This window comes from Crocuta crocuta, unplaced genomic scaffold (assembly GCF_008692635.1).
Source record: "Crocuta crocuta isolate KB4526 unplaced genomic scaffold, BGI_CrCroc_1.0 scaffold39, whole genome shotgun sequence".
In the NCBI taxonomy this organism is placed as follows: domain Eukaryota; kingdom Metazoa; phylum Chordata; class Mammalia; order Carnivora; family Hyaenidae; genus Crocuta; species Crocuta crocuta.
Genome location: NW_027533334.1, coordinates 3,118,156 through 3,144,890, shown reverse-complemented (window position 1 = coordinate 3,144,890; position 26,735 = coordinate 3,118,156). Strand labels below are relative to the sequence as shown.

Sequence of the window (26,735 nt, the reverse complement as noted above, 5' to 3'; positions counted from 1 at the left end):
ACAATTTTCCAGGACACTACTGGTGTTTCTACATCATTTAATGGAAACCATCGCTTTTTAAGCTTTAGGGAGCTATCTGATTGCATATTAATACCATCTGCTGTGGGCCTTGTCAGAGTGTTAAAATCCTGTCTTATCCAAATCTCTTATCCAGCTTTACATTTTGTCCTCTTTGACCCAGCACTTTCAGACTTTCCTGCCGGTCATGCTCTCCCAGTTCCTCCTGGTATGTGCTAGCCAGGTTCTGTTTTGGTGTATAATCTGTTTTCATCCTTAGCAAGCCCAGCACTTTCTCAGTTGACTTATGTTAAGATTTGACTTTGTAGATCAGTTTGCCAAGAGGAGAGGTGGAGGCAGATCCCTATGGATGCCAGTATCCTCTTCTAAGGCACCTACTACTTTTGAGCCTTCGGCATAATCTTCAGTCAAGGGGGTCCTCCAGCTTCCCAGTGGAGGTGGAATCTTCTAGGCCTAGAAGATTAAGGGGAATCTGAGTCTCAAGGCCCTCTTGTGTATCCACCCTGGGAGTCTCATCTCATTTCCTATTGCTGCTGTCAGAACCCTCACTTTGATGCAGGTTTCCTGAGGCTGAGACTTTAGACTTTTCTCAGTTTCTTTTACTTTTATAATTAAATTCTATAACTTAATATTATTTATTGGTCTTTAGTTCTATCTTCCTTCTGGCTTTAAGAGAAGAGGTCCTTTAAATGAGAACAGGGAGGTTCTTTGACTCTCACACTTTGCTTTTTTTTTTTTTTAATGTTTTGAAGTGTTTTATTTATTTTTGAGAGAGAGAGAAAGAGAGAGACAGACAGAATACAAGTGAGGGAGGAGCAGTGAGAGGAGGAGACACAGAATCCAAAGCAGGCTCCAGGCTCTGAGCTATCAGCACAGATTCCAGTGCGGGGCTTGAAGTCGTGAACTTGTGAGATCATGACCTGAGTTGAAGTTGGGCACTTAACCAACTGAGCCACTCAGGCGTCTCTCACATTTTGCTTCCTACTGATGACTGACTACCATGAGCTTATCATTTTAAAGTTTTCAATGCATCAATCTGGCCTATAGCAACAACCCTCCAATTCCAATCCTTACAATTACTGTTTCTCTTATACTTCTCAAATGATGGAGATACTGCATGATCCAGTGTATCTCTTTTCCTTACAATCCATCCTATTTCACTACAGGTGAAAATCTTAACAATTGCATTACTACTTATGCCAGGGACCATCAGTATTCCACTTAGCCAACCCCAAAATCTCTATGAGTCTGTCTCTTGGGCTCACTCCTGGTATTGTGTTAGGTCAAGTTTATAAGAAGCAGAGCCTGAGACAAGAATTTCCATGTATATGATTTAGTGAAGGACTATTCTTCGAGAAACCTTTAGGGGGGTGATAGAAGCAGGATAGGGAAGGGGAAAGACCACCTGATGTGGTCTCAGGTAAAAGGTTGATCCTGGGTGTGTGCTTGTATGGGAAAGTGTGTGTTTGGAGCCTTGGATCTTGAGTATAAATCACAAGGTAGTGTTTTTTTCCCTTGAGGGAAGAGTGGCAGACTTTAGTATCCCCAGATCAGTAGGTGATGGGCTCTGACCATTCCTGGGGAGGGAATGGCAGTGCTCCTTTCCAGTGGAGGTGACTACTGTTAGTCATTGAAGGGAGGAAGTGCATGCCATTGTAGCAGCCAGCCCTTGCAGCAGCTGAGGGGAGGATTCATTAACCCGGTAAAGGGCATCTGGGAAGCACACTAACAGTGTCTACCATAAGGAGAAACAAAATGTTGTATATCTCCTTGGAATAAAGAGCCTTAGGGACTGTCCATAGATTCCATTGTTTTGCCATATCATAAAAATTAGCTGTTCTGTCTCGAGAAGGAGGAATCTATATACTTCATAAAGTAGTTAGTGAGAAAAAATGTTGAAAAATGATCTAAATATAAGTGTTTACATATAACTTTGCTAAAGAGGATGAATGTAGAAAAAGTTGAGCATTGAATGGGTTCCATACTGCAAAGATAGCAATAGTTCAATATTAGGAAATTTGCCATTATTTTATTTAATAGCAAATTAACATTTTTCCCCTTATCACTCAATTTTCCAGAAGTTTTTCCTTATACCTGAAGATAACCTTACTGATGAAGTTTTCAGTGTTTAAATATATTTATTCAATACAAGCATATGACTGCATACTACACAAATGGAAAAATTTCTAAGTTTTACATCCACAACTTCTATTTGTAGAGCAAAAGAGTAAAACACTATCACGTTGTAAGAATGCATTTTAGTGAAATGGGTATATAATTTTAAAATAGAATATGTACTTGGTATTGATAATAACTTGTCAACAAAATTCTCTGTGTCCATTGTACTTTGGGTCCTGAAGTCATTGACAGCTCAGTAGATTTCCTCTGGTGCGTGTGCCATTTGGAGTCCTGTTACAGTGACTACTAAGTACACTATCTTGGAGGAAAGATCATTTTCCCTTTTAGCTCCCTGGTGCCTCTTTAGCTCTCCAGTGAATTCCAAAGACCAAATGCTCTGGTTTTTGGTTGAGGGTGAAGGAACCAGAAGAACCCTACTCTGATCTTTTTATCTTTTATGACTACCTATTCTTTCTGCATGGCTATGATTTTCTCATTTTACCTTACACTTATATTTTCTGTTAACAAGCCTAAGGCAGCAGAGCTAAGGAAGTAGGCTTGGAGTTTAGGAGGTAAGTCATATATTTTTAATGTGAATGATTGAAATGTACTTGGTCTGCCCTGTTGCACATGATCTTCTTATCTGAAAGTACATTTAGAATTCTATACTTCTTATCTAGCATCTACTGCTGAATAAGGCAGCTAATGCTTGAGTATAGGGTGTGTTATATAATCTTCTATATTAAATCTCTGATGTCTTTGAGTGGGGCAAGTTTTTGGTAACTTTTAGATAAATGTTAAAGAACATTTTAGTTGTTTATTCACTATGTCAGAGTTTTTGGAAAATCAAGTTTAAACTCTCATTATACCTTATAGTTTTATGTTACACATCGTTTACTGTCATACCTCATATGAATTTTTTCACTTAAGTATGAAACAAAAGGTGCTTGGAGAACACTTCTTAATATTCATTTTAGTGTTTCCTTCTTTATGAAGTAATATGGTAGATCAAAAGGAAATAAAAAGTGCATAGTCACCGTCAATAGTTATTGGTATTTTTTAGAGCTAGGGAAATTCGTTTTAAAATAGCTTTGAATTTTTGATTGCTGTGTGTAATATATTTGATATAAGAATTATAGGCTGTTTTTGATTATGTGTTTTGTTAGTTATGTGTTGCCCTATAATTTTGATAATCCAGAAACATTTCTAATGACCAAAATAAGAAAAAATCTGATAATGTTATGGGAATGAGTCTTTGAAATAAGGGTGGGATAAATAAGAAAAATAATGTAAATAAAAAAGTTGTATTCTACATAGTTAGAACAATGAACTTCCAAATATGTAACTAACAGTAGACTATATTTTCTTCAGGTTCAGATTATATTTTAATTTCCATATTCTTTTAATTTCTAGCCACAGACCAATTGCATGTGTACATTTGTATATGCCTGTCTGTACTTGATGCACATGCTTACGTGTAGACACAAACATGCAACCCAAAAGCTGAAGATTCAAAAGATGACATATATGTGACCCTACATAAATAAAACCAAAGGCATTATTTACAATGATGTCCAAAATAGGACTTCATGTAGAGCATTTCATTTTCTGAAAATATCATTGATTGTACAGTAAGGGCAAATAAAACACGAAAATGTAATTGCACTTTTAGGAAAACCATTAATTATTTCATGATTCAGCACCACAAAGAGCCAAGAAAACATCAGAGGCATCTAGATCTTAGCTCCCTATCTCTCCTGCATAGATGCTGCAAGTGATATTCAGGCAGATGGGTATTTAGGATATTTAGAGCAGTCTTTGTGGTGTCTATCTCCTACCCCCTTACTCCAAGGTAAGATAGATACTAATGACTTTTTTCCCCCAAAACATTATTTTTGTGAGTGAAGAGGTTGCTTTGACAATAGGGCCATGGTTTGCAACTTCCAGCAAGACTGGATCCCATTTGTTCCTTATGGCCTTGTAGCTGATTTGCATGCAGGGAATCAGCACTAATAGAAATGAGAGACACAGCAAATGGTAAACAAAAGATAGCATGGACGTAATAGCAATGGACTCACGTAGGGAATTGGGAACTGATTTTAGTACTTTGGTTATCAATGAATGAAATACACCCAAAAAAGGAAAAAAAAAGAAATATGCATGAAAATGTTTATTTGAATTTTGAAAGAACATAGGTAATATATTAGTAACATTTTAATTTTGTAATTTATAGAGTATTCTTACATACACGTTTTAGTTTACTAAAATGGCACATAATAAATACAAAATTTATTTTATTTTGTTTTATTTTATTTTATTTTATTTTATTTTATTATTTTAAAGTTTATTTTTGAGAGAGAGTGAGAGACAGAGCATGGGAAGGGGATGGGCAGAGAGANGCCCCCCTGCAAGCTGTATTTTATATGTGACTGTTTGCATTGGAAGGGCATTCCAAAACATTCTGTATTCAGAAGCTGTCTTGTCTGTTTCACAGTAATAATTTTCAGTTGTAACTGATTACTATTTTTAGGAATAAGTTCACATGGCAATTTGAAAAGAAGAGCTAAAAGGGACAAAAGAGAGCACAAGAAAAGAAGAAAGTTGAAGACCTTTAGAGCTTATCAGGATATATCTGAAAGCATTCTTTTTTAAATAGAATTACTACTTATGACAAACATGGTGTATATCTAAAGGTAGCTACAGTAAACATCAATTAAATATTTCCACTAATTGTTTGATTTACCATCTTTAAGTTGGTAGCATAGTATGGATAAATCAGGTCTCTCTTAAATATTATTCGATGGATCAAGAAGATGTGGTTTATCTATACAATGGAATACTACATGGCAAAGAGAAAGAATGAAATCTGGCTATTTGTAGCAACATGGATGGAACTTGAGGGTGTTACGCTGAGCGAAATAAGCCAGGTAGAGAAGGACAAATATCATATGTTTGCACGTAGAGGAGGATTAGGAGGAACTTAACAGAGGACCATGGGGGAGAAGAAAGGGAAAAGAAGTTGGGGAGAGAGAGGGAGACAAACCATGAGAGACTCTTGAATGCTGAGAACAAACTGAGGGCTGATGGGGGTGGGGGAGAAGGGAAGGAGGCTGATGCGCATGGAGGAGGGCACTCGTTGGGATGAGCACTGGGTGTTATATGGAAACCACCTTGACAATAAACTATTATAAAAATTATTTAAATATAATTAACACAGTGTGTTACATTAGTTTCAGGTGTACAACACAGTGATTGCACAAGGTTATGTATTATACTATACTTAACCACAGCATAGCTACCATCTGGCACCATATGACACTATTACAATATCATGGCTATATTCCTTATGCTTTACCTTTTATTCTTGTGACTTATTCGTTCCATAATTGGAAGCCTCTTCTTAACCCATTTTGTCCATCCCTCCATCCCCCTTCCCTCTAGCAACTATCAGTTTATTCTCTGTATTTATAGATCTGATTTGCTTTTTGTTTGTTTGAATTCAATATGTGAATCAAATCATATAGTATTTGTCTTTCTCAGTTTGACTTATTTCACTTAGCATAATACCCTGTAGGTCCACCCATGTTCTTTATTACGGCTGTGTAATATTCCATGGTGCATACATACCACATCTTCCTTATCCATTCACCCATTGACTGTCACTTAGGCTGCTTCCATATCTTGGCTGTTGTAAACAATGTTGTTGTAAACACAATTCTTTTCAAATTAGTATTTTAATTTTCTTTGGGTAAATACCAGTTGTGGAGTTTTTGGATCATATGGTATTTCTATTTTTAATTCTTTGAGGAACCTCCATTCTGTATTCCATAGTGGCTATACTAATTTACATTCCCATCAACAGTCCACGAGGGTTCCTTTTCTCCACATCCTTGCCAACACTTTTTTCAAGTTGTAGCCATTCTGGTAGGTGTAAAGTGGTATCTCAAAATGGTTTTTGACTTGCATTTCCTTGATGATTAGTGATGTTGAGCATCTTTTCATGTTTCTCTTGGCCATCTCTGTGTCTTTGGAAAAATGTCTATTCCTTTCTTTTGCTTATTTTTTTATATGATTGTTTGTGGTGTTGACTTGTATGAGTTCTTTATATAGTCTGGATATTAATGTTTAAGTCAGGTCTCTTTAAAAAGTTTTCCAAAGAAGTTTAAGTTGGGGGTTCCCCCCCTTTTGATATTCATATGGTAAATAGAGACATTCAATATCATTACATTAATCTCTAAGCTTTTTCCCCTCCAAATCTACAGACTCTCTTCATAGAAGTTTGGTAATAGCCTAAAAGCATACTTTATACTCTTGTATAGTATAACATTTTATTCAGGAGAATTTGTGAGTATTGATTCTGTTACCAAAGTTGATAGGTAAGAAATGAGGTAAAGAGTTATTTATTAATATATAAGTCCAAGCTAACATGCTGCATTTAATGAAGACAGAGCTAGTGTCTCAGAATCTTTCACTGAACCATTTTCTTTTTTTAAACTTTTTAAAATGTTTATTTATTTTGAGATAGAGTGACAGAGTGTGAACAGGGGAGGAGCAGAGAGAGGGGGAGACACAGAATCTGAAGTAGGCTCCAGGCTGTCAGCACTGAGCCTGATGTGGGGCTCGAACCACGAGATCATGATCTGGCTGAAGTCAGACACCCAACTGACTGAGCCACCCAGGGGCCCCATCCATTTTCTTATTTTGAAATGGTTAGAACACTTCAGTTTTGCTGAAATGTTTAAATAGATTGTATTTAAAATATTTAAATACAATTTAAATTGTTTAAAATAGATTAAAAATTTAGATTGTTTAAAATAGATTGTACCATGATCACTACTTTTCAGATTTGTCGTTAGTCTTCACCAATTTTTAAATTCATCTGTATTATAATAAAATTGTTTCTCAATGTTTAACTCAATATTCAGTTAAATACTTATTTTAAAGATCCTCATTTACTATTTTTTTTTTTTTTGAGTCATGAATCTTAGGTTTTGCTTTGGGATAAATAAGTTTATTTGAAGATGTATATTTGTATGAGTTTGTGTATTTTAGCCTTTATTTTCATCTCATAGTATTTAATGATCATCAGTTTCCCACCTAAATGTCTGCATATTTACTACTTTTAATTTTAGTATAAAATTATATTACTGTATTCAACTTACTCTTCTTAGAATCACACTAACTGGGAAAGCAGAGTAATCAACAGATCACAAGATATGTAGATACTCTCTGATCTCACTAAGATCTCTACCATAGATTCTTCTTTACTGCAGAAGGTGCACAATGAAAAGCTCACCTGTTCTTTGTAGCATCATACTGTCTTGTGACTCTGTTCTGGAGAAAGAGAAAATGGTCTGCTAGTACAGCTTCTCTGGCTTTTCCGTTTTTCCTCTTTGGCACGTGCAAGAAGTGACTGAGTCATGTAGTATTGAAAGACCAAGATTGTAGAGCAATATGTTATAGAAAATCTCATGCCTTGTCAGCCTCATTTAGTGCTGGACCAGTCATGGACTCACATCTCGTTGTGCAAGACAGATAAATACTTTCCTGTTAAAAATGCTGTATGATGGATTTTCTGGGGTTGGCAGCCAAATGCGGTCTTAACTGATTATTAGATTAGCTTTTAGAAACGAGCTTCAAAAGCATGTGTACATTAATGCTAAAACAGGGATGAGACATTGTACTGGCTAGGCTTGTGCAACCTATTTATGTATATTCTTGGAACATATTAAAAGATACAGTGAATACTACTTTATTAATGTTTTTAATCCCACTCATGTCTATTACAGTGCTTTGTGGCAGTAGGAAATAAAGATATGTATGAAGAAATAAAAATGGAATGAAACAGAATCTGTAAATTATTTGCTACTGCTTATTTTATTAACGTATACTCTCTGATTTTAACTTTTATTATAAGAGTTTATTTTACCTTTTTGATTTTTTACTTAGACTCTACACTAATGTTTTGAGTAAAATTATTTTATACATTTAAAAAATAGTGTTGGGGCACCTTAGGGACTCAGTTGGTTAAGCATCCGACTTTGGCTTAGGTCGTGATCTCCTGTTTTGCGGGTTCAAGCCCCACGTCAGGCTCTATGCTGACAGCTCAGAGCTTAGATCCTGCTTCGGATTCTGTGTCTCCTGCTCTCTCTGCTCCCCTGCCTCTCTCAAAAATAAATAAACATTAAAAAAAAATAAAATAAATGGTGTTAACAAAGTAACTTCATAGGCTTGTTAACTAAAATATTACTACATTAAGCTGGATCCACTATGGTTGTTGATAGTCTGTATAAAATAAAGGAATCTGTTACTGTCATAAAAATCTACCTATTTCTAGTATTTCATTCAGGTTTTGAGAAATCTAGCCAATGCATGAAAACTAAGAAGGAAAAATTACAAGGATTTATTAGGAGAACTTAAATCCATCTTTCTTTGAAGAGTCAAAAAGTTGTATATCGTATTTAATCATTAATTCTATTAAAATCCTTTTAGCATAGAATCATAATAGGAAAATAAGTAACATTTTATGTGTATATTCTCATATAAAATATTATTAATGGACAACTTAAAATTCTGAAAGAGAACTTTAGAAAAACCCAAATAATATCAAAACTCTTCACATTTGCATAATTACGTTTGGTTACCAGAAGACCAAGAATTTCAAAACCCTATTATTTCATCACAGCCAGGAGAATATTAGTTCATAAAATCGCTAAGTTCCAACTCCATAGTAGGAAGTGCAGAAACCCTTGAACAAATGAAAATTGCTGCTGGCATTACTATGTGTATTATTAGTTAACATTAATGTAACCAACTTTCCTTAGATTGTTGGTTTACATATTTATGAAAGTTGATTTTGGTAGTAATCATTGGATCCTTTGCGCATTTATTCAATCATAAACGAAAATGCTCCTTAAGTTTTTAATATTAAAATAAAAAGGTGAAATTTCCAATTTGTTTTAATGTTATACAGAAAAACATTGGATTATCATATAAAATTAGGAAAATTAACTTAAGGAAAACATTAGCTTAGAGATAGCTGAGCTTATCTGAATTCAGAATCTGGTTACCTAAAGTTTATCATAATGTATTTCTCCTATCTGGATAGTGTAGTAAAAATTCTACAGCAATATATATAGTATTATATAATCATAATTTACAACAATATAATATACAGTAACATAGGATTATTTTCATATCTACTTTGAATCATGTGTTTTACAGAAAAGGGAAAATAGAAGCCATGTAGAAAGATGTTTTTATTATTCATATATATTTGTAAATGGGTTCAGCATGAATGGTTGTTTATAATACACAGTTGAAATAGATAATCGTGGTTTGAAGAAATTCTCAGTATTGAATAAACTTAGATAACTTCTACAAATGATAGTTTGAGATAACCTGAGACACTAAGTACTTATAATAGGATATGGAGTAGGTCATTTTCTATTGCTTTTGGAATTATAGGCTGAAGTCTAATTGTAGACAAAAAAAAAAAAAGAAGAAGCATAAAGTAGCCCATCATTAAATGAAAGTCCTGCCAATAACTGAGACCCAACACTTCTCTCAAGGTTTTCTAAAAGTAGATTAACTGGTAGCTACCTTTGTCCATGAACTCCAGTGGAATCTTTTCATAATATAAAAGAAGACTGGGAAGTGAGGAGGAAGAAGAGAACAACTTGACAAATGAATTTGGAGCCTCGTGTGGAGTGCAGTGCCCTTCTCTTCCCTTTTCCACACTTTGGGAAGGAATATATTTTCTCCCTCTACCAAAAACTAAGTGAAAAGAATCTGAATTATTTGAAGTGATTAGTGGTTTTAACAGGAAGGGGATGATAGCATTCTCCTTGAGCTAACCTCTTAGGGAGTGGAATTATTAATCTATCCATCCTGTGTTTATTTCAACAGAGGACAAGATAATTGGAAAGAAAGTGGGAGTAGGAGGTGTGTGGTCAGAGAACAGCCTGTATTTCCATGTGTGGGTTGGTAAGGAGCGTGTAAGTGTATTATTGTTCAGGATTGTTAAGGTTGTATAGTAGTAACAAGCAGCTCTAAAATCCCAATGACTCATATAAAAAAAAAGTTTACCTCTTGCTCTTGATACTGTGATGCAGTGGGTAAGGGTGACTCTTCACAGTAGTTACCTCCCATGTGGTTTAGCTATACCAACTCTTATCATCTTGCAGCGGCACTATCTAGTCCATGTGGGCAGAGAAAGAGAGATTTGAGGATTGAACGTAGGTTTTTTTTGTTTGTTTGTTTTCTTTTTTTAGGTTTCTTCTCAGTCCAGAAATGATACACTTTCTCTCATAGCTCATGGGATGGGATCAATCATTTGGGCTTTTCCATCTGGAAGGGTGATGAGAAGTACAGTCTTCTGGGTGTCCAGAAGGGGAAGAAAATTTGATATCATAGGACTTTAATAATATCTATCAGAACTAATTTCTTATCGGTGAATTGATATCTTTGAAGGTGACTATAGTTGAGCTATTCTAGATGTCATTGTGAAATTGGAAAGATAGATTCAATAGAATATGGTTGCATGTACTGAGAAGAGAAAAATAATATTTTCATATTTATTCTTTGACAAGGTGAGACAGCTCACTATATGAAATGTTGTAAGAATATGGGTTCTGAAGTAAAAGAAACTGTTCCCACATTCAGGTTCTGTCACTCCCTAATTGTTTTCTTGGGTATTTTATTCTTTTTGGCACAATTGTAAATGGGATTGTTTTCTTAATTTCTCGTTCTGCTTCTTCATTAGTGTATAGAAACCCAACAAATTTCTGTGTGTTAATCTTTTATCCAGCAACTTTCCTGAATTCATTTTTTATTTCTAATAGTTTTTGATGGAATTTTGAGGGTTTTCTATTTATAGTATCATGTCATGACAGTTTAATTTCTTCCTTACCAATTTGGATGCCATTTCTTTCTTTTTCTTGTCTGATTGCTGTGGCTAGTACTTCCCTTGATTTTACTTAAACTAAGCTTCCCTTTCCTTTTTTGTATGGAGAGAATTGTAATGGAACTTTCTTCATAGAGATGTTATGAGTAAATGAGATAGTATAAGTCACCATGTATAATAGTATTTATCAGATAGTAAGTATTCAATAAATGTTAATGGCCATTATTGTTCTTAGATATTTGGGGACTTGGGGAGACTGTGGACTGAGAGATAAACCAGGGATAAAGAAAATGATGTGGGAAAATATGTTTGACACATTTCAAAAAATTATTTTATTATTTAAATTTTTTTCATTTATTTATTTTTGAAAGACAGAGCACAAGTGGGAGAGGGGCAGAGAAAGAATGAGACAGAATTCGAAGCAGGCTCCAGTCTCTGAGCTGTCAGCACGGAGCGGGGCTCGAACTCACGAACTATGAGATCATGACCTGAGCTGAGGTTGGATGCCTAACTGACTGAGACACCCAGACACCCCTATTTATTTATTTTTTTAAATGTTTATTTGAGACAGAGCGAGAGAGCGAGAGTGAGCACAAGCATGTGTGCACACGTGAGGGAGGGGCAGACAGAAAGGAAGACAGAGGATCTGAAGCAGGCTCCACTCTGAAAGCGGAGGGCCTGATGTGGGGTTCAAACTCATGAACCATGATATCATGACCTGAGCCAAAGTCAGACACTTAACTTTTTGAACTACCCACACACCCCAACAAACCTTTTTAAAGTCAGCATTTCTTCTAGATTCAAGGAAAGGAAAGAAAACTTGCTTTTTATACTATGTGCCGTCTGCATTCCCAATAAGCAGTAATATCCAAAAATAATGCCTGTCATCATTGAGCACTTATTGTGTTCTAGGCCTTTTGTTGATCACTGAACATATATTGTCTCATTTAATTTTTATTATATTTCTTATTCCCATTAACGGATCATGAAACTGACTTCACACAACTAACCACAGAGCTAGGTTTAAAACCATCTTTGTCTATTTTTTTTTTTTTGGTTAAAGTGATGAATGAATTTTCATTCATAAGAAGCTATGCATAGAGTACAGTTCTATTGTGGAATAAAACTTAATAAAAAAATAATGCAACATATAGCATCCCATGCAGTCATTATAATAAGGCAATTGATTAAGTTTTAACTGCAAGAACTGACTTTAAAACCAAATCCATTAGTTTTTAGCTTTTCTTTTTTTTATAATTAATTTTCTTAGCTGTTCAGTTTGCTTTAATCTTGACAATTTCCCTCATCTCACGTAGTTTTCATTGTATGAGGAGTGTTTACACTTAGCATAGTGTATAAGGTATAAGCCTTGGAGCCTGAAGAACTAGTGTTGATGTTCACCATTCAAAGGCAACCAAGAACGTATCTACAGTCAAAATTGAGTTTCATCACTTGCTACATCAAGGGAGGCCACACATCTTGAGAAATTGTAGGGTATCTTAGGTTAAAAGGGTTAGTGGAGACTTGTTATAGAATTTGGGCTTGTATAAGGTAGTTTGGAAGAAGATTCAAAGAAATGAGAATCTGTGTTGAATGTGGAGCTCTTAGAAAGTAGGGCAATTCAAGTATCTTAACTTTTATCTAGGAGGTGGAAGGAATGGAACCCTGCTAGAGTTATTAGCTGAGAAGAAGCAATAGTCACTTTTGCAGGTAGGGAAGGGGTATGGTTGGTCATTTCGGTTGTATGGTGTCTTTGCTTTTACATCTATTCAGACATGATGATGTAATGGTGTTGTAAAGCCTCATTCCCAAATAGCCACAGAGAGTCCTTGTCTGATACTGATATTTTGTGGAACTGTTTACATTCCAAAGCCTAACTGATATGAGCAAAGCTGGCTACCAGCTGTTACCTGTAAGGAAAGTGTTTTCTCTTACTAGTTTAAAATTCCTCCTCTGCCATTTACCAACTGTATGATTTTAGGCAAGATAAATAACTTTGAGCTCAATCATCATAAAAATGGGAATGATGATACCTTCCATAGGATTATTTTGAAAGATGAGTGAGTGAATACGTGTAAAATTCCCAGAACACTACGCGGTACATAGTTGTTGCTCAGTTTAGCTAAACCATTACAATAACAATAATTAAAATGATTTATAATACTCTTTATCATACACATTAACTTATGGCTTTGTGTATTCAAGCCCTCATACCCAGTAGAGAAATATAATCTACCAAGTAGATAAAATTGCTCCTTTAGTCAGGACATCTGTTTTGTTTAGTGATGGAGGAATACTGATAGATTATTATTGTTCAGTGTCATTTATGAAATACATTTATTCATTGTACAATAAAACATATTTTCCTATAAACCTTTTCCTTTCTATTCTAAAGCTATTCATTTAATGGCTCAAGATATAAAATTCATAGTGAACTATTTTTCTCCCTTTTTCCTTACCCTTCTACATCTAATCTGCCCAAGTTTCACAGATTCAACCTCCTAAATATATTTTGTTTAATTCCTTTCCACTGCCTTGGTCAAGGAGCTCATAATTTCTTACCAGAATCACTGGAATAATCCAAATGATCTTTCAACCACTAGACTTGTTCCTATCCCTTGTTTTAACCAGATTATTGCATGAGTTAACTCTCTGACGCAAAACATCTGACGACCTTCTCTTCGTCTACAGAATGCAAGCACAAAATGCTTAGCATGGTACATAAGCCTTTTAATTCTTCACTCAAGTTGGATTTCTGGCCTCCCCTGCCATTTCTGACTGTGATCCTGATTTTGTTTCTACTGAACTGAATTTCTACTGAATTTTATTTTCTGTGCCATTTCAAGTTCTTTATTCAAAGAATTATGATATAATGATTCCAATAAATAAAATAATAAAAGAGATTTTACATAATTTAAAAAACTAGAATAACGAAAAAATGAGAATAGTTCTTTATTGTGCAGATCTCAAGATATAGATTCAGTTATATAATCTAGTGCCACCTAGTGGTAAGTACTTTCAGTTTCCTCTCTATAACCCCCTGGGGAACATCAAATGCCCTTTGACACCCCCTTTTCCTGCCTACTGTTATTGCACTGATCATTGGATCTTTGAAAATCAGCCTTACCAAAATTTTTTTAAAGCTTCGACATATTTTGATTTCAAAAATGCACTTAAATATTGTCATAACCTGCAAGTCAAAAGAGTGTAAGATTCGGGGTGGAATGCCATGTGCAAAGAATTACAGGGATTTTCAAGTAGTATTAAAGTAAAATCTGAGAAGGTTATTTGCCTGTTTTTAATGTTTTAAAAAGTGTTCATTCATTCATTCATTCATTTATAGAGGTTGGGGAGGGGCAGAGGGGAAGGGAGAGAGAATTCCAAGCAGGCTCTGTGCTGATGCAAGGCTCGATGCCACCAACCATGAGATCATGACCTGAGCCAAAATCAAGAGCCAGATGCTCAACTGACTGAGCCACCCAGATGCTGCCCCCCACCCCACATTTTTAATTCTTTTGAAAAGTAAAATTAACTCTATAGTTATCAGTACCTGAGGAAGAATTCTTTTACTCTCCCTTAATCTCTTCCTTTCTTAAACAGTGACTGTTTCTGCTAAATGTCAGGCTCTGTATTAGGTATTCTTTGCAGTAATGAACTGAAGTTTCCAGATAAATAATGATAGCTATTGGCTAACCACTGCACTTTTTCTATAGGTTCTTGTTTAGTTGAGCAGTATGGTATAAGCTGGTAAATGTTAGACAATCAGTTCTCCAAGGAAGGAACAAACAAACAAACACTTAATTTGTAGCACTTACCAATTTTCATGATGTAAATGACTGTGTCCCAGCATGGCTGATTTTAAGGTACCAATATGACATCACTGAACACAAAGTTGAAAGGAGAGCTTTACAATCGGCTGGTGGCAGTTCACCACTTGATAAAGAGTTATGATTTGTACTATACCATTTTGCCTCTTTCATTTGAAATCACTTTCCCTTTGGCTTATGTTTATTAGTAAATTTGTACATATTTTCTGTTCCTAGACCTTTTTCACTTGTTTATTTTCTACCGAAATAGCAGCCAGGTTACTAATGATCCCAGATGTCTTAGAATTTTCACTAGAGACAAGTCTTTCTCTGGCGTCAGTTACCATTGTGTTTAGCTCTATGTAACATAAACTTCATAGCTTCATGCTTAAATAAAGAAGAAGTTTATGTTTTCCATAGATAAAAACAAATCTGGAGATACCCAGCTCAAGGATGGTACCACTGCTCAAGGAGATCACCTATGCTTTTTCTTGTTTTGTTTCCTGCCCTGCTGCCCCCAGGATGTAGCTCTCAAACTCTTAGTTAAAAGAGGTCTGTTGAGTTACAGGAATAGGACCACATTCCATTCAAAAAGGAGGAAGGACAAAGTATAAAAAGTATATGCTAGCTGGCTCCATCTCTTTTCATTTGGAATAAATAGCTTTGTAGGAGCTGCATCTAGTCAACTTCTGTCTGAATGTTGTTGACCTGAACTACATCACATGACCACCTCCAGCCACAAAAGAGTCTGACAAATAAATATTTTGTACTAAAGAAAAGAGATTTAGATTTATTCAGTAGGCAACCAGCTGTGTCTGCCACAGTCTGTTTTGCCTTCGGTCCTGGCTCACCCTATGAAGTCTAGGAAGGCATAATTTCTTCCTGCTGTCTTCTCAATTTACAGTTTAAGCAAAGTGTATTTTGACCCCTGAATCATGAAGTCCTGTATTCAGTAGAATTGCTTTAACTTCACACAATTCTAGACTCAATGATAGATAAGATATCCTGCTTCCTCACTCCTATGTTTCCTTCCAAGTGGGGAGAGCTGCACTAGAATAATAATATTCCCGGCTTCCTTCAACTCTGTTCCACTCTGCTCTTGGGGATAAGGAAGTCAGCATAAGTAGCACTTCCTTTTTCTCTTTCTCATGGAAACAAGCTGCTTATAGATAGCAAGCATACTCTACTATTACTGACTTAAGTTTTGCAGGGATAAGCTATAAACCAGTGTTGTCTGTGCTTGGATAGGTGTTTTTGTATGATTCTGAGACTTAGTATTAGGGAACCTGCTTTAAAAATTGTATTTAATGTTTATTTTTGAGACAGAGAAAAACAAAGTATGAGCGTGGTAGGGGCAGACAGAGAGGGAGTTACAGAATTGGAAGCAAGCTCCAGGCTCTGAGCTGTCAGCACAGAGACCAACACGGGGCTTGAACCCATGAACGATAAGATCATGACTTGAGCCAAAATTGGACACTTTGGGACTGAGCTACCCGGCGCCCTATAGGAAACCTTCTTTTACATGGATCTAGGCCAATTCTCCAAATTCAGCTTTACCAGTAATAGAAGTAATAATTCATGCTCTGTCTACCTCTTATATGTATTTCTTAAATTGCTTAGACATTGGGTGGGGGATGGTTTGATATGAATTACTTAAAAAAAGCAGCTTGTTGCTGTTGCTTTGAGACATGTCGAGTGTGACTTATTTTGATCACTTTCTAGCCTTAAATAGAATAAGTCTAATGTCATAATTATCATATGAAATTTAATATTAAACATTCAATCTTGTGGCTTTTGATCTCAGAAGAGATTTTGGTCTCATTAAATGACTATTTTTAGTGTAAAATAAGCGGTGTTGGTGGGAATACAAACTGGTGCAGTCACTCTGGAAAACAGTACGTTGGTTTCTCAAAAAATTAAAAGTAGAACTACCCTATCACCCAGTAATTGCACTACTAGGTATTTATCCAGAGAATACAAAAATACTAATTCAAAGAGATACATGCACTCTGATGTTTATAGCAGCAATAACTACAATAGCTGAGCCAAATTATGGAAACAAACCAAATGTCCATCGATTGGTGAATGGATATAGAAAATGTGGTGTATGGATGTATATATATAATGTGTGTGCGTGCGCGCGCGCACACACACACACACACAATGGAATATTACTCAGCCATAAAAAAGAATGTTGCCATTTGAAACAACATGGATGGAGTTAGAGAATATTATGCTAAGCAAAATAAGTCATTCAGGGAAAGACAAATACCATATGACTTCACTTATATGGTGAATTTAAGAAACAAAACAAACAAGCAAAAAGAGAGAGAGAGAGAGACTGAGAGAGAGAGAGGCAAATCAAGAAACAGACTCTTAGCTATAGAGAACAAACTGATGGTTCCCAGTGGGGAGGTGGGTGAGAAGATGGGTTAAATAGGTGATTGAGATTATGGAGTGTACTTGTGATGAATACTGGGTATTACATGTTAAGTGTTGAATCACTATATTGTACACATGAAACTAATATTACACTATATGTTAACAAATTGGAATTTAGATAAAAACTTAAAAAAAATCAGGAAGCACTTTAAAGAAATCATGTGACTACAGTATACATAGTGGTCCCAGTGTGCTTACTTTTCACAAAAGAAAAACCATTTTTCTTAGGAACAGAGTTCATTAGCATAGTGACAGCTAATAAGCAAGTAACATATAGACTTTAGAGTACATATTGAGATTCTATGTCAGGCAAGAAGATTTCAGTTGCAAGTTATAGAAAATTCAACTGAGTCTGGCTTAAAAAAGTAAAGGGGATTAATTAGTTTACCTGATTAAAAACTCCAGAGATAAATGTTACTGTGGGATTGATCCTGAATCTCATTTAACATGACTCAGGACCTCATTTCTTTCTTCTCATTTTTGTCACTAGGTGTCACTAAATTGACTTCATTTTGGGAGGACTCCCCCCAACTCTTGGAGTAGCTTGGAGAGTTCCATGAATCCTCAATCATAAACAGGAATCTGTGTCTCGGCACTGTCAGACACATGTTTTTAAGTCATTGTGATTGGACCAGCGTAGGTCATCATGCTAGTCAAGAATAGGGATGGTACATTGCAGGGACAATGCTCTGCTAATCATGGCGCACCCCTGGGCAAGTGAGATCAATTCAGTCCAAACCACAAAGCTGAGAATGGAGGAGACATTCCTTCCCTCCCAAGAAAGAAGAGAAAGAGTGACAGTGGGCCAGCAACAGATATTCATTAGTTGTTTCCAGAGTACATTTCCTATTTTCTTCTTTTATAAGACTTTATGTAACCGAAAAGTTCACCAATTGTTTGCTTTTTACCTAATATATTTTTAGAGATTAGGCACAAATTAAAAGGTAAAGAAATAATTTTACTGTGCAGTGTTATTTTCTAACCATTACTTTAAAATTTGCTAAAGAAACTTTTCCATACAAGTGGTAAAATGCATCATTTATCTGGAGGCATTTACATTTAACAATGTGTCCATGTTGCAAAGAAAATCCCAACTCCAGTGTCTGATCTGAGGACTCATCATTATCATGGTTTCAGACATGCCTCTTAAATCATATCCCCTTTCAATGTGGTGTTTAAAAGAGAATATCATATTTTAAATATTATGAAACCCTACAAATGCCCTTGTTAAAATTAACCAGCCTTCTTTCACAAAGCTCAGCCCCACCAGTGGGTCTCATTACATTGTGTCTCATGTTTTTTGGGGTTGAACTCCAGTCAGCATTCTACTTTTTAGGGGGTGGGGGTGGCTAGCTGCAGCACAACGCTGGCAGAGGAAATTTGTAGAGGAGTGTGGGAGACCAGATGGTAAGAGGCTAAGAGAGCTTTATGGAAGGGAGAATTAAAGAATTATTAAAAGGAGGATGTTTTATGTAATGCTGTATGGGGTGGAAAGCTGTCTTCTTTCACTCTTCAGTGCACCTTCCTTAAAATTTCCATTGTGTTTTAAGACTTCCATAGTGTAGATATATGGAACAGACTTTCTCTGATTGGGAATGGAGGGAAGAGTGGTACCCCGAGATATAATGTGTATTACTTTCAGCCACTTTTGAAGATAGTCTACTAAAGGTTAGTATAGTGTTTTAGTGTTATAGTGTTTTACTGGTCTTTAAGAATGAAGGAATCAAGAGTATCTATCTTCCAGAGAATACACTGCATATGTAAACAGTGAGGCTGATTGATGCATAATTTGAAGCAATGCAATATTGGCATAGATGACTAAGGGACACCAACAGATCATGCTGGCGGGCAGATGTTAGGTGCTATTTTCCGTTTGAGGAAGAACATTCTGTTAACTGGAAGATAGATTGGGTTCTTTTATTGGTCTAATGGTCAGATCTGAAGGTGAAGAGCGAGTAGAAATAATTTGTGCCTGTTCCTTTAGCTTTGTGTGAAGATACATTACATGTTATGTATTTATTGGCATATGAACATTCAAGAATTATGTAGGAAAACTTTTATGACCTTAAATACCGCTTTAATGAAATGCCCCACATTTAAATGAAACAGATCTTTTGGTTTTTGTTTTTATTTTGTCATGGTAGTTGGCTCCAAACAGTACTGTCCTGAGCTGGTCATCATCAATTCTCTTCCAAGAAAAATCCTGCTTAGCAAGAGCTTTCTTTGTACCTGTCACTCTCTAAAATAATCTTATTGAGTTGTATTCTCATGTAGATTGGTGGCAGGCTACTTGACAGAACTGTAGCTCTGATTTTAAAGATTGTTTCTGTTCTGCTATCAGGAAACAGCCTATTTAACTCCTCACCTCTCCCTACTTATCTCAGCAATGTGGCTTTCTCCACACCTCTGAAAAAGTCGTTCAAATTCTCAAATCACTCTTACAAATCAACAAAGTTGGACAGAAAAAAAATTCAGTAGCTGTGAGAATGAAGAGGTTGTTATTCTCAAAACTCATGCATTGAAGGCACATCTTTTACTTGTTCCCTTGGAATTGGTATTTTGGGTAGTTTGTGAGTTTACTTTTTAAGGTAAAATACAAAAAAGAAAACAAATAGCCTAAGTTTTAGCTAATCCTTTATGTTTCTATTGTAGATAGGCTGGTTGAAGAGGGCAAATGACATTTATTTTTGTCATAGTGTAAAAAATACCTTGCTTATGTTCCTTTATTTGTTTCTTCAATAAATATTTGTTGCATATCTACTACGTGCCAGGTATTTGGGAATCACGTGACCAAAACAGTGATCCTGCCTACAAAATATACATAACAGGAAACAGATAAAAATATATTATAATTAGAAGGAGATAAGTGCTATGAAAAAGACTAAAAACAATAAAGCAGGTTTAGGGGGTGGAGACAGGTTGAAGTATTAAATTGAGCGGTCAGGATAAGCCTCCTTGAGAAAGTGAGATATGAGGGATGAAGAAAGAAGGTGTGTACTGACTAGAAGTCTAGAAGATGTCTGCTGGTATCTGGAGGAGCAGCATTCCGAGCAGAGGGAGCTGCCAGAGCAAAGGTCCTAAAGTGAGGAAATGCAGGGAAGACTCAGAGGTTGGATCTGAGTGAGCCAGCAGGGGAGCGGTAGGGGAGGCGGCCAGAGAGTGAAGGGCGCCAGATCCCATAGGCCTGGTCAGCAAAATGGGGAGTTATGGGTTTCAAGCATATTTGACCTGCTTTCTTGCTGCTGTGTTGGCACCGAGCTGAAGGAGTACAGGGTAGAAGCAGAAAGACCAGTTTGGAAGTTTTTGCAGTAACTCACATGAGAAATGGCGATGACTTCACCAGGCTTGTACTAGGGGAGGTGGTGAGATGGTGAGAAGTTTTTAGGTTCAGGATATATTCTGAAGGTACGTCCTATAGAATTTCCTCATGGATTGGTGGAGCAACCCAGAGGGTAGAGTTGCCTTTAGCTGAGATGGAGTGTGCTCTTTCTCCTTAAACCCATTTATTATGTTTCCCATATTTTAAAACACTCAATGCTCCTTTTTCTCAATAAGGAAATGAACACTTAAGATGAGAATTAATTTTATGCATCTTTGGCTTGTAGATAAGCATCATCAATTTTTTTATTTGATATATATTTGTAGATGTGTTTGTCTCCTTTTATATGAAGAGATCTTCTTCTGTGAATAACTGCTTATAGGACCTGACCAAAAATCTGTAAGGTGTTTTTTTTTGGAGCAAATAGAGAAAGGAGGAGAGAATGCAATAGGTATATTAAACCAATAATTGAAGTTCAATGAAGGAACTGTGATGTTAAAAATCATATGAAGGTTTCAGTGGAGAATGGAGTAAAATGACTCTTTCTGGGAACTTCCACTGATGTTTATGGAGGGTAGTTAGTTACATGTATTTATACTTTTTTTCTTCTTCTGTTTCTCCTATCTTGCTCATGGTACTTTCTTGAATTGTTTTCATTGAATAATGTTGTTTCTAAGGCTGTCATAAACTCAGAAAGAGCACCTTAAAGAAGAGGACTAAAGTCACTACCGGTTGAAATTGTCTTCTGATATAGAATCGTTCCTAATCTTTTTGTTTTTTTGTTTGTTTGTTTGTTTGACATGGCGGTTTTGGGAGGGATAGTGGGAGGCGGGGAGTGGCACAATGGGTAATTAGAGGAGAATGTCATTTCTGCACCGTTTTCTAGAGATTTGAATAAACATGATCTTCATCTTTCAAACATGAGTTGAAAATATTATCATCAATAAAATAAAAATTATTTAAACTGGTATCTGATTCATAGAATCTTTGTTATTTTGTACTTCTGAAGAAGTCAATGGATACTAAAATTATAAAACAGTCTCATGAAAACCTTTTAAATCCCAAATTGGGTCCTCGTAAATTTGAATGCATAGGAAGTACTTACCCAAAGAATTAAAATATTCTTATGTTATTGGTTAACATTCCTATGAAAATGAGTGATTGTGAATTTTTATTGCATTTGTTCCAGTAATCTACTAATCTTTAGTAGGAATCCTCAGTGAGTAAAAATTACTTTCTCTGCCCCCGCCTCCCCTCCACAATCTCTCCAAGATTTAGACTTAATTCTAGGAGAGACTTGTGTAGATGAATACTGCACAAATAGTTTGAATGGTGCGACCACATTTTCCTAGACTCTCATTTAAACTCAAAATTCAGGAGACCCCAAAACACACAGTACTTTTGCATTTCCCCCCACTCTTCAAACACTGGCCCTTCCTCAGTTTTATATGAGTTTATGTGGAATGACTTACATATAATTCTCAGAAGTTATTAACGTCTTGGTGATTGGTTTCTGGTAGAAAGGAGTCTGTGGTGTTACTGTCTTTACTGTATTTTTATATTTAGAGTGACCGAATAGAGTCATTGAGAGGTTAAGTGATAAAGTGAGCAAAACTTGATTTAATCTCAGTATCTGATGAACTTCTTGGTTCATGGAATCCATTATTTTTCATTAAATTTACTAACTGCTATTTCCTTTCCCATTATACTTCTGGGGGTAGCATTCTCTCTTTAGTGAAGATTAAGAAACTTATTGAATAATCGTAAAGAAATGATAGAATAAGCTTGTTAAACCATCAACAACTTTTATCATCCCCGTACTTTTCATAAGTGACGGCAGTACAGTGGACATCAATAACAAACACAATGATATCTGTTATTTTAGCAATGCTGTAATTCATGTAGGAGAACATGGTTTACAAATTTCTCAATCTGTCCGTTTTAAGTAGAGTCCCCACAATGCCGTGCATGTAGGATGCTTTGGTATTCAGTATTGTGAGGCACTAATCAGCTAAGTACCGTAATCCTCCTTACTGGGTACATTCTTACTTGACCTGGAGCTATATACAGCCACATAGTAACGGCATTAAAGAGTAACCTTTTTCTTAACAGGCCCATGGATGACTCCATCCATGAATGAGTGCTGTTTTATGTGTAAATTTTTAGTAATTTAGTTTTGAAATAAAATGATTGTAAGCAAGTAGAGATTTTCAAGTCATCTGATTAAGGATGGATCCTATGATTTTGCTAGAGATAGAGAAGGATTAAATGAAAGCACTGCCTGGCAGAGTGTCGATGTATTTTTGTCGACAATGATGCTTCATGCTGGACAGATGTGCATTGGTTGAGCAAAAGGTAAAACTATAATAATGTGTGAAATGTGATATGTTAAAAAAGATGGGTCCTTTTTGGGTGTTTTTTGATGAATATAAATTGTTTGATTTGTTAAAAGCTTTTTGTAGAAATTCCAGGGAGACAATCTATATATTTCATATTTTACAGGATCCTGTATTTCTGTTCAATCCTTGATTTAATGTGTCTTAATGGCTTCACATTTCAGAATTTGATTACAATGTTATGTTTAAACTATATGGTTAGAATTGTGTAATTGAATTAATGAAGCATCATTTAAATTTATTTAGCAATAACCATGCTTTATAAAGCTTTTAAAAAGATGGAGGCTTTTTCAGATTATTGATTCTTCAAATATCATTTCTGTTCTTTTACTTTCTGTTATTTTACTTATAAATGATAGTGGTTTAATGATCTCTACTAATAAAGATTATGAGTGGGAGATTTTCTTATAGGCAGTACTTAATTGAATAGCATAAAATTTGAATTTGCAGAAATTAGCAGTCTTCAAATTTCTTACCTTCAATATCATGATTCTTAAAAGCTGTATAGGTCTTAAGAGTTCAAGATATATAAATATTAAAGCTTAGGTTTCCATGTAAGCTTTCACTGTCTTTATAAATGTTTTCAAATAGTTTATACTAGATTATATTTTTAGAGACTTGATTATTTTTGTAGTATATATAGTAGGTATTATAGGTGGTACATGGTTAAAGTTGTAAATATGGTAAAAACATGGATTGTAATACAGTATGTAGATTGAGACTAGCTTTGAGAAATTATTGAAAATCATGTTATTTGGGAAAGAATCTTTATTTGGAGTTTTTCTATCAGTCAATCTGATTTTTAGACACAGAGCTTTAAAGAGACTAATTGTTAGAGTTTCTTGCTCTAATCATAGTAACATTTATTTTAGAGGATTAGGTGTGAATTGTTGGCTAGAATATTTAGAAATAGATTGAATAGTCCGTATGACCAAAAAATTACAAGCAATGAACAGAAATGCTACTCTACAATATGGTGAAAGAGAAAATAATTGTAACAACCTAGATTTCAGTAAAGAGGTAAGATGAACAGATATGAGGCAAATATAAAGTGAATACAAACATATACTGATATTGTTATATCGGAAATAGGGGTTGATTGATGCATAGGAGTAAAAAGCAAGGCACCATATGATGCCACAAATACATTTCATTCTAAAGAAGAGCGTAATTTTGGATCTTGCCTATTAATTTCTCAGTGTCTTTGAAGGATTAAGTGAAATGTGACATCTTGGATGAATTGTTTCCATTCTCCTGAATTAGAACTTGTGGATGAAATACTGTTAAATCCTTTATGATTGTTTAGAGAATTGTATAATTTATCATTATATTCTTTTACCTATTAAATGTTTTCCACGTGATAATAATGAATGCCAAGACTTGCTTATAAAGGGCAACAGGGAAGACAGAGATGAGTGATACAGTACTTGAATTTTCATAGGTTTTCTTCAGTTCCTGAAAAAAATATAGTGTCTAAGAAAACATAGCAGTTTTCATTTAAAGGAGAGTATAAATGAAGTAATTCATGATCTAGTTGGTAAAATTATTTGATAGAATATTTTAATATTTGGACTAAGTGATAGCAGATTCTTCACTGTTTGGTAAGAGTAGTCATAGAATAAAATCTTGCCTTGCTCCCAGCATAACTTTAATAGGCTGTAAGATACTATACCTTAAACTGTATTTTTAAAAACTTAATTTCATGTTAAGTAACAGTGACAATAGTTATCCCAATTTCAGAAATCATGAGCACTGTTCTATTTTTACTTAAATCCAGTACAAATCAGCATCTACAGCATGATTCACATGCTTCAGGCAAATTTCATAATCTCTAGAACAATGTGATTGTTGGATTTAATGTTGAATTCAATTTTTCTAAGGTATGATTTTTAAAGAGCACTTAGATGACTTGCTAAGTGTTAATTAATAATAGGCTTTCTTTTAGAGCTGAATTCTATGATACATATTCTTATTTAGCAATAAAATAGGATATGTTTTTTCTATTGTAAAGGCTCACTATATTCACTTTATTTATACCCTACTTACTTTCAAAAATTTATGTTCATTCCTCAGGGAATGATGCGTTTTCTCCCCCCTGCCCCCAGCCTATAATAACTGTGTGATGTTAAAAGATATTACTAGAAATCCCTAACTTATAAAGAGGTTTTGTTTTAAATGTTTAATTGTAAAGTGATTGACACTCAAAATACATTTTTCCAAAGAAATTATTTTGTAAACAATTGTTGGATTTTGAAGGCCAGCAAAAGCCAAATTAACATACAACATACACTACTAAGAAAAGTAGTTCCCTCCGTTCACTTAGAGTGTTATTACTGCCAAGACAGCAGTAGGGAAAAGATAAGAAATAGACTATTTTGGCAAATTGGTGGGTTTGAGTATAGAAGAAAAGAGCATATCATGAAAAGTGGAGATAATCTAAGGATCTAAGGGAGAATTCATCAGTTCTTTAATTCAGCAGATGTTTATCGAGCTTCTATTATGTGCAAGCTTCCATAGACCTAGTTGCTGTTCCTCATGAACCTTAATATTTTAGAGTATTATTTACATTCCTGGATAGAAATGGATAAGATTACCTAGGGAAGAAGTATAGTAAGGAGGAAGACCATCGTTAGGTTGAACCGCCTTCAAAATATTTAATTTCCCTGTTAACATTTTCTCATTTTTTATTACTTTCTTATGGCCTAAAGTCCCACATTTTAGAGATTAATTTGTATTAACAATCTTAAGGCATGTAAGTATTTTTTAAATAATATTATAAAGCCAATATCCATTCATTTTGATTTAATCTGGCCATTTTTCATTTGACTTCCAACTGGGATCAAGTATAATGTGGAATTGGAATTTACTCAGTTTGAGAGCATGAAATCTTTTGAAAGGAGGGGTATATGAAAAGGCTTGCTGGGCTGATTTTTGATAGGTTCTAGGGATGAACTTCCTTGGAAACGCCTTGATTTATTAAAACAACACTTAAGAATTTGGTAGATTTTATATTTTGTAAAACAGTTTTCAGTAAACATCAACAACCAAAGTGGTAACAACTTAGTAAGAACACCCAAAACATTTCCAGGAAGTTGTATATTTTATATAAATGGGTTACACTCAGTGTACCTACATTAGTCGGGTCTTAGTTCAGATGTACCCTTTCAGGAAGGTCTTTCTTACCAAAAGGAGCTCCCCTCAGGTATGTTTCATAAATTCACCCTGTTTCAGTGTTCTTTTGTAGTACTTACCAGTGTATGGAATTGCCTTTATTTATTTATTGCCTAATTTATTTGCTTATTGTTTGTCTCCCCTACTAAAAAGAAAGCTTATTTAGGACAGGAACCTTATGTGTCTCTTTATTGTATTTCCAGCAACTGGAATCATAGCTGGCACACATTAAGCCCTGAATAAGTATTTGTTGAGCAAATGAATTCATAGTGGAACTACAAAGGTATAATAGACACAGTCCTTCCTGGTTCAAAATTTAAAGTCTAATGGATAATACAGAATGCTAATTAGGTAATTGTAAGTAGAATGTAGCAGTATATCCTGGGAGGATACAAAGGCACAAAAGTGAGCCCTAAGTGACGACCTGATCTTACTGGTCTATGGTAATGAGGTAATACTGCTTTCAAAATTTATATACTTATAGCTAGGTATAAAGTTTCCTATTCAATCCACACTGGATTTTAGGGAAATTAGAACTTATTCAAACAATGAGGGGATGG

The 26,735-nt window shown here is 35.1% G+C and overlaps 1 protein-coding gene across 24 annotated transcripts in view; it reads left to right on the top strand.

The window, feature by feature from the left end:
* Window positions 1-26,735, top strand: part of RIMS2 (regulating synaptic membrane exocytosis 2) — a 598,980-nt gene that overhangs the window by 243,923 nt on the left and 328,322 nt on the right. The window contains exons 5-6 of one of the 24 annotated variants that reach the window (XM_077748265.1): window positions 20,573-20,588; window positions 21,621-21,646. The exons of the other annotated variants lie outside the window; for them this stretch is intronic. Of the exons in view, the coding sequence (XP_077604391.1) occupies window positions 20,573-20,588; window positions 21,621-21,646 (42 nt within the window). The remainder of the gene's footprint in view (window positions 1-20,572; window positions 20,589-21,620; window positions 21,647-26,735) is intronic. 24 annotated transcript variants of the gene reach the window in all.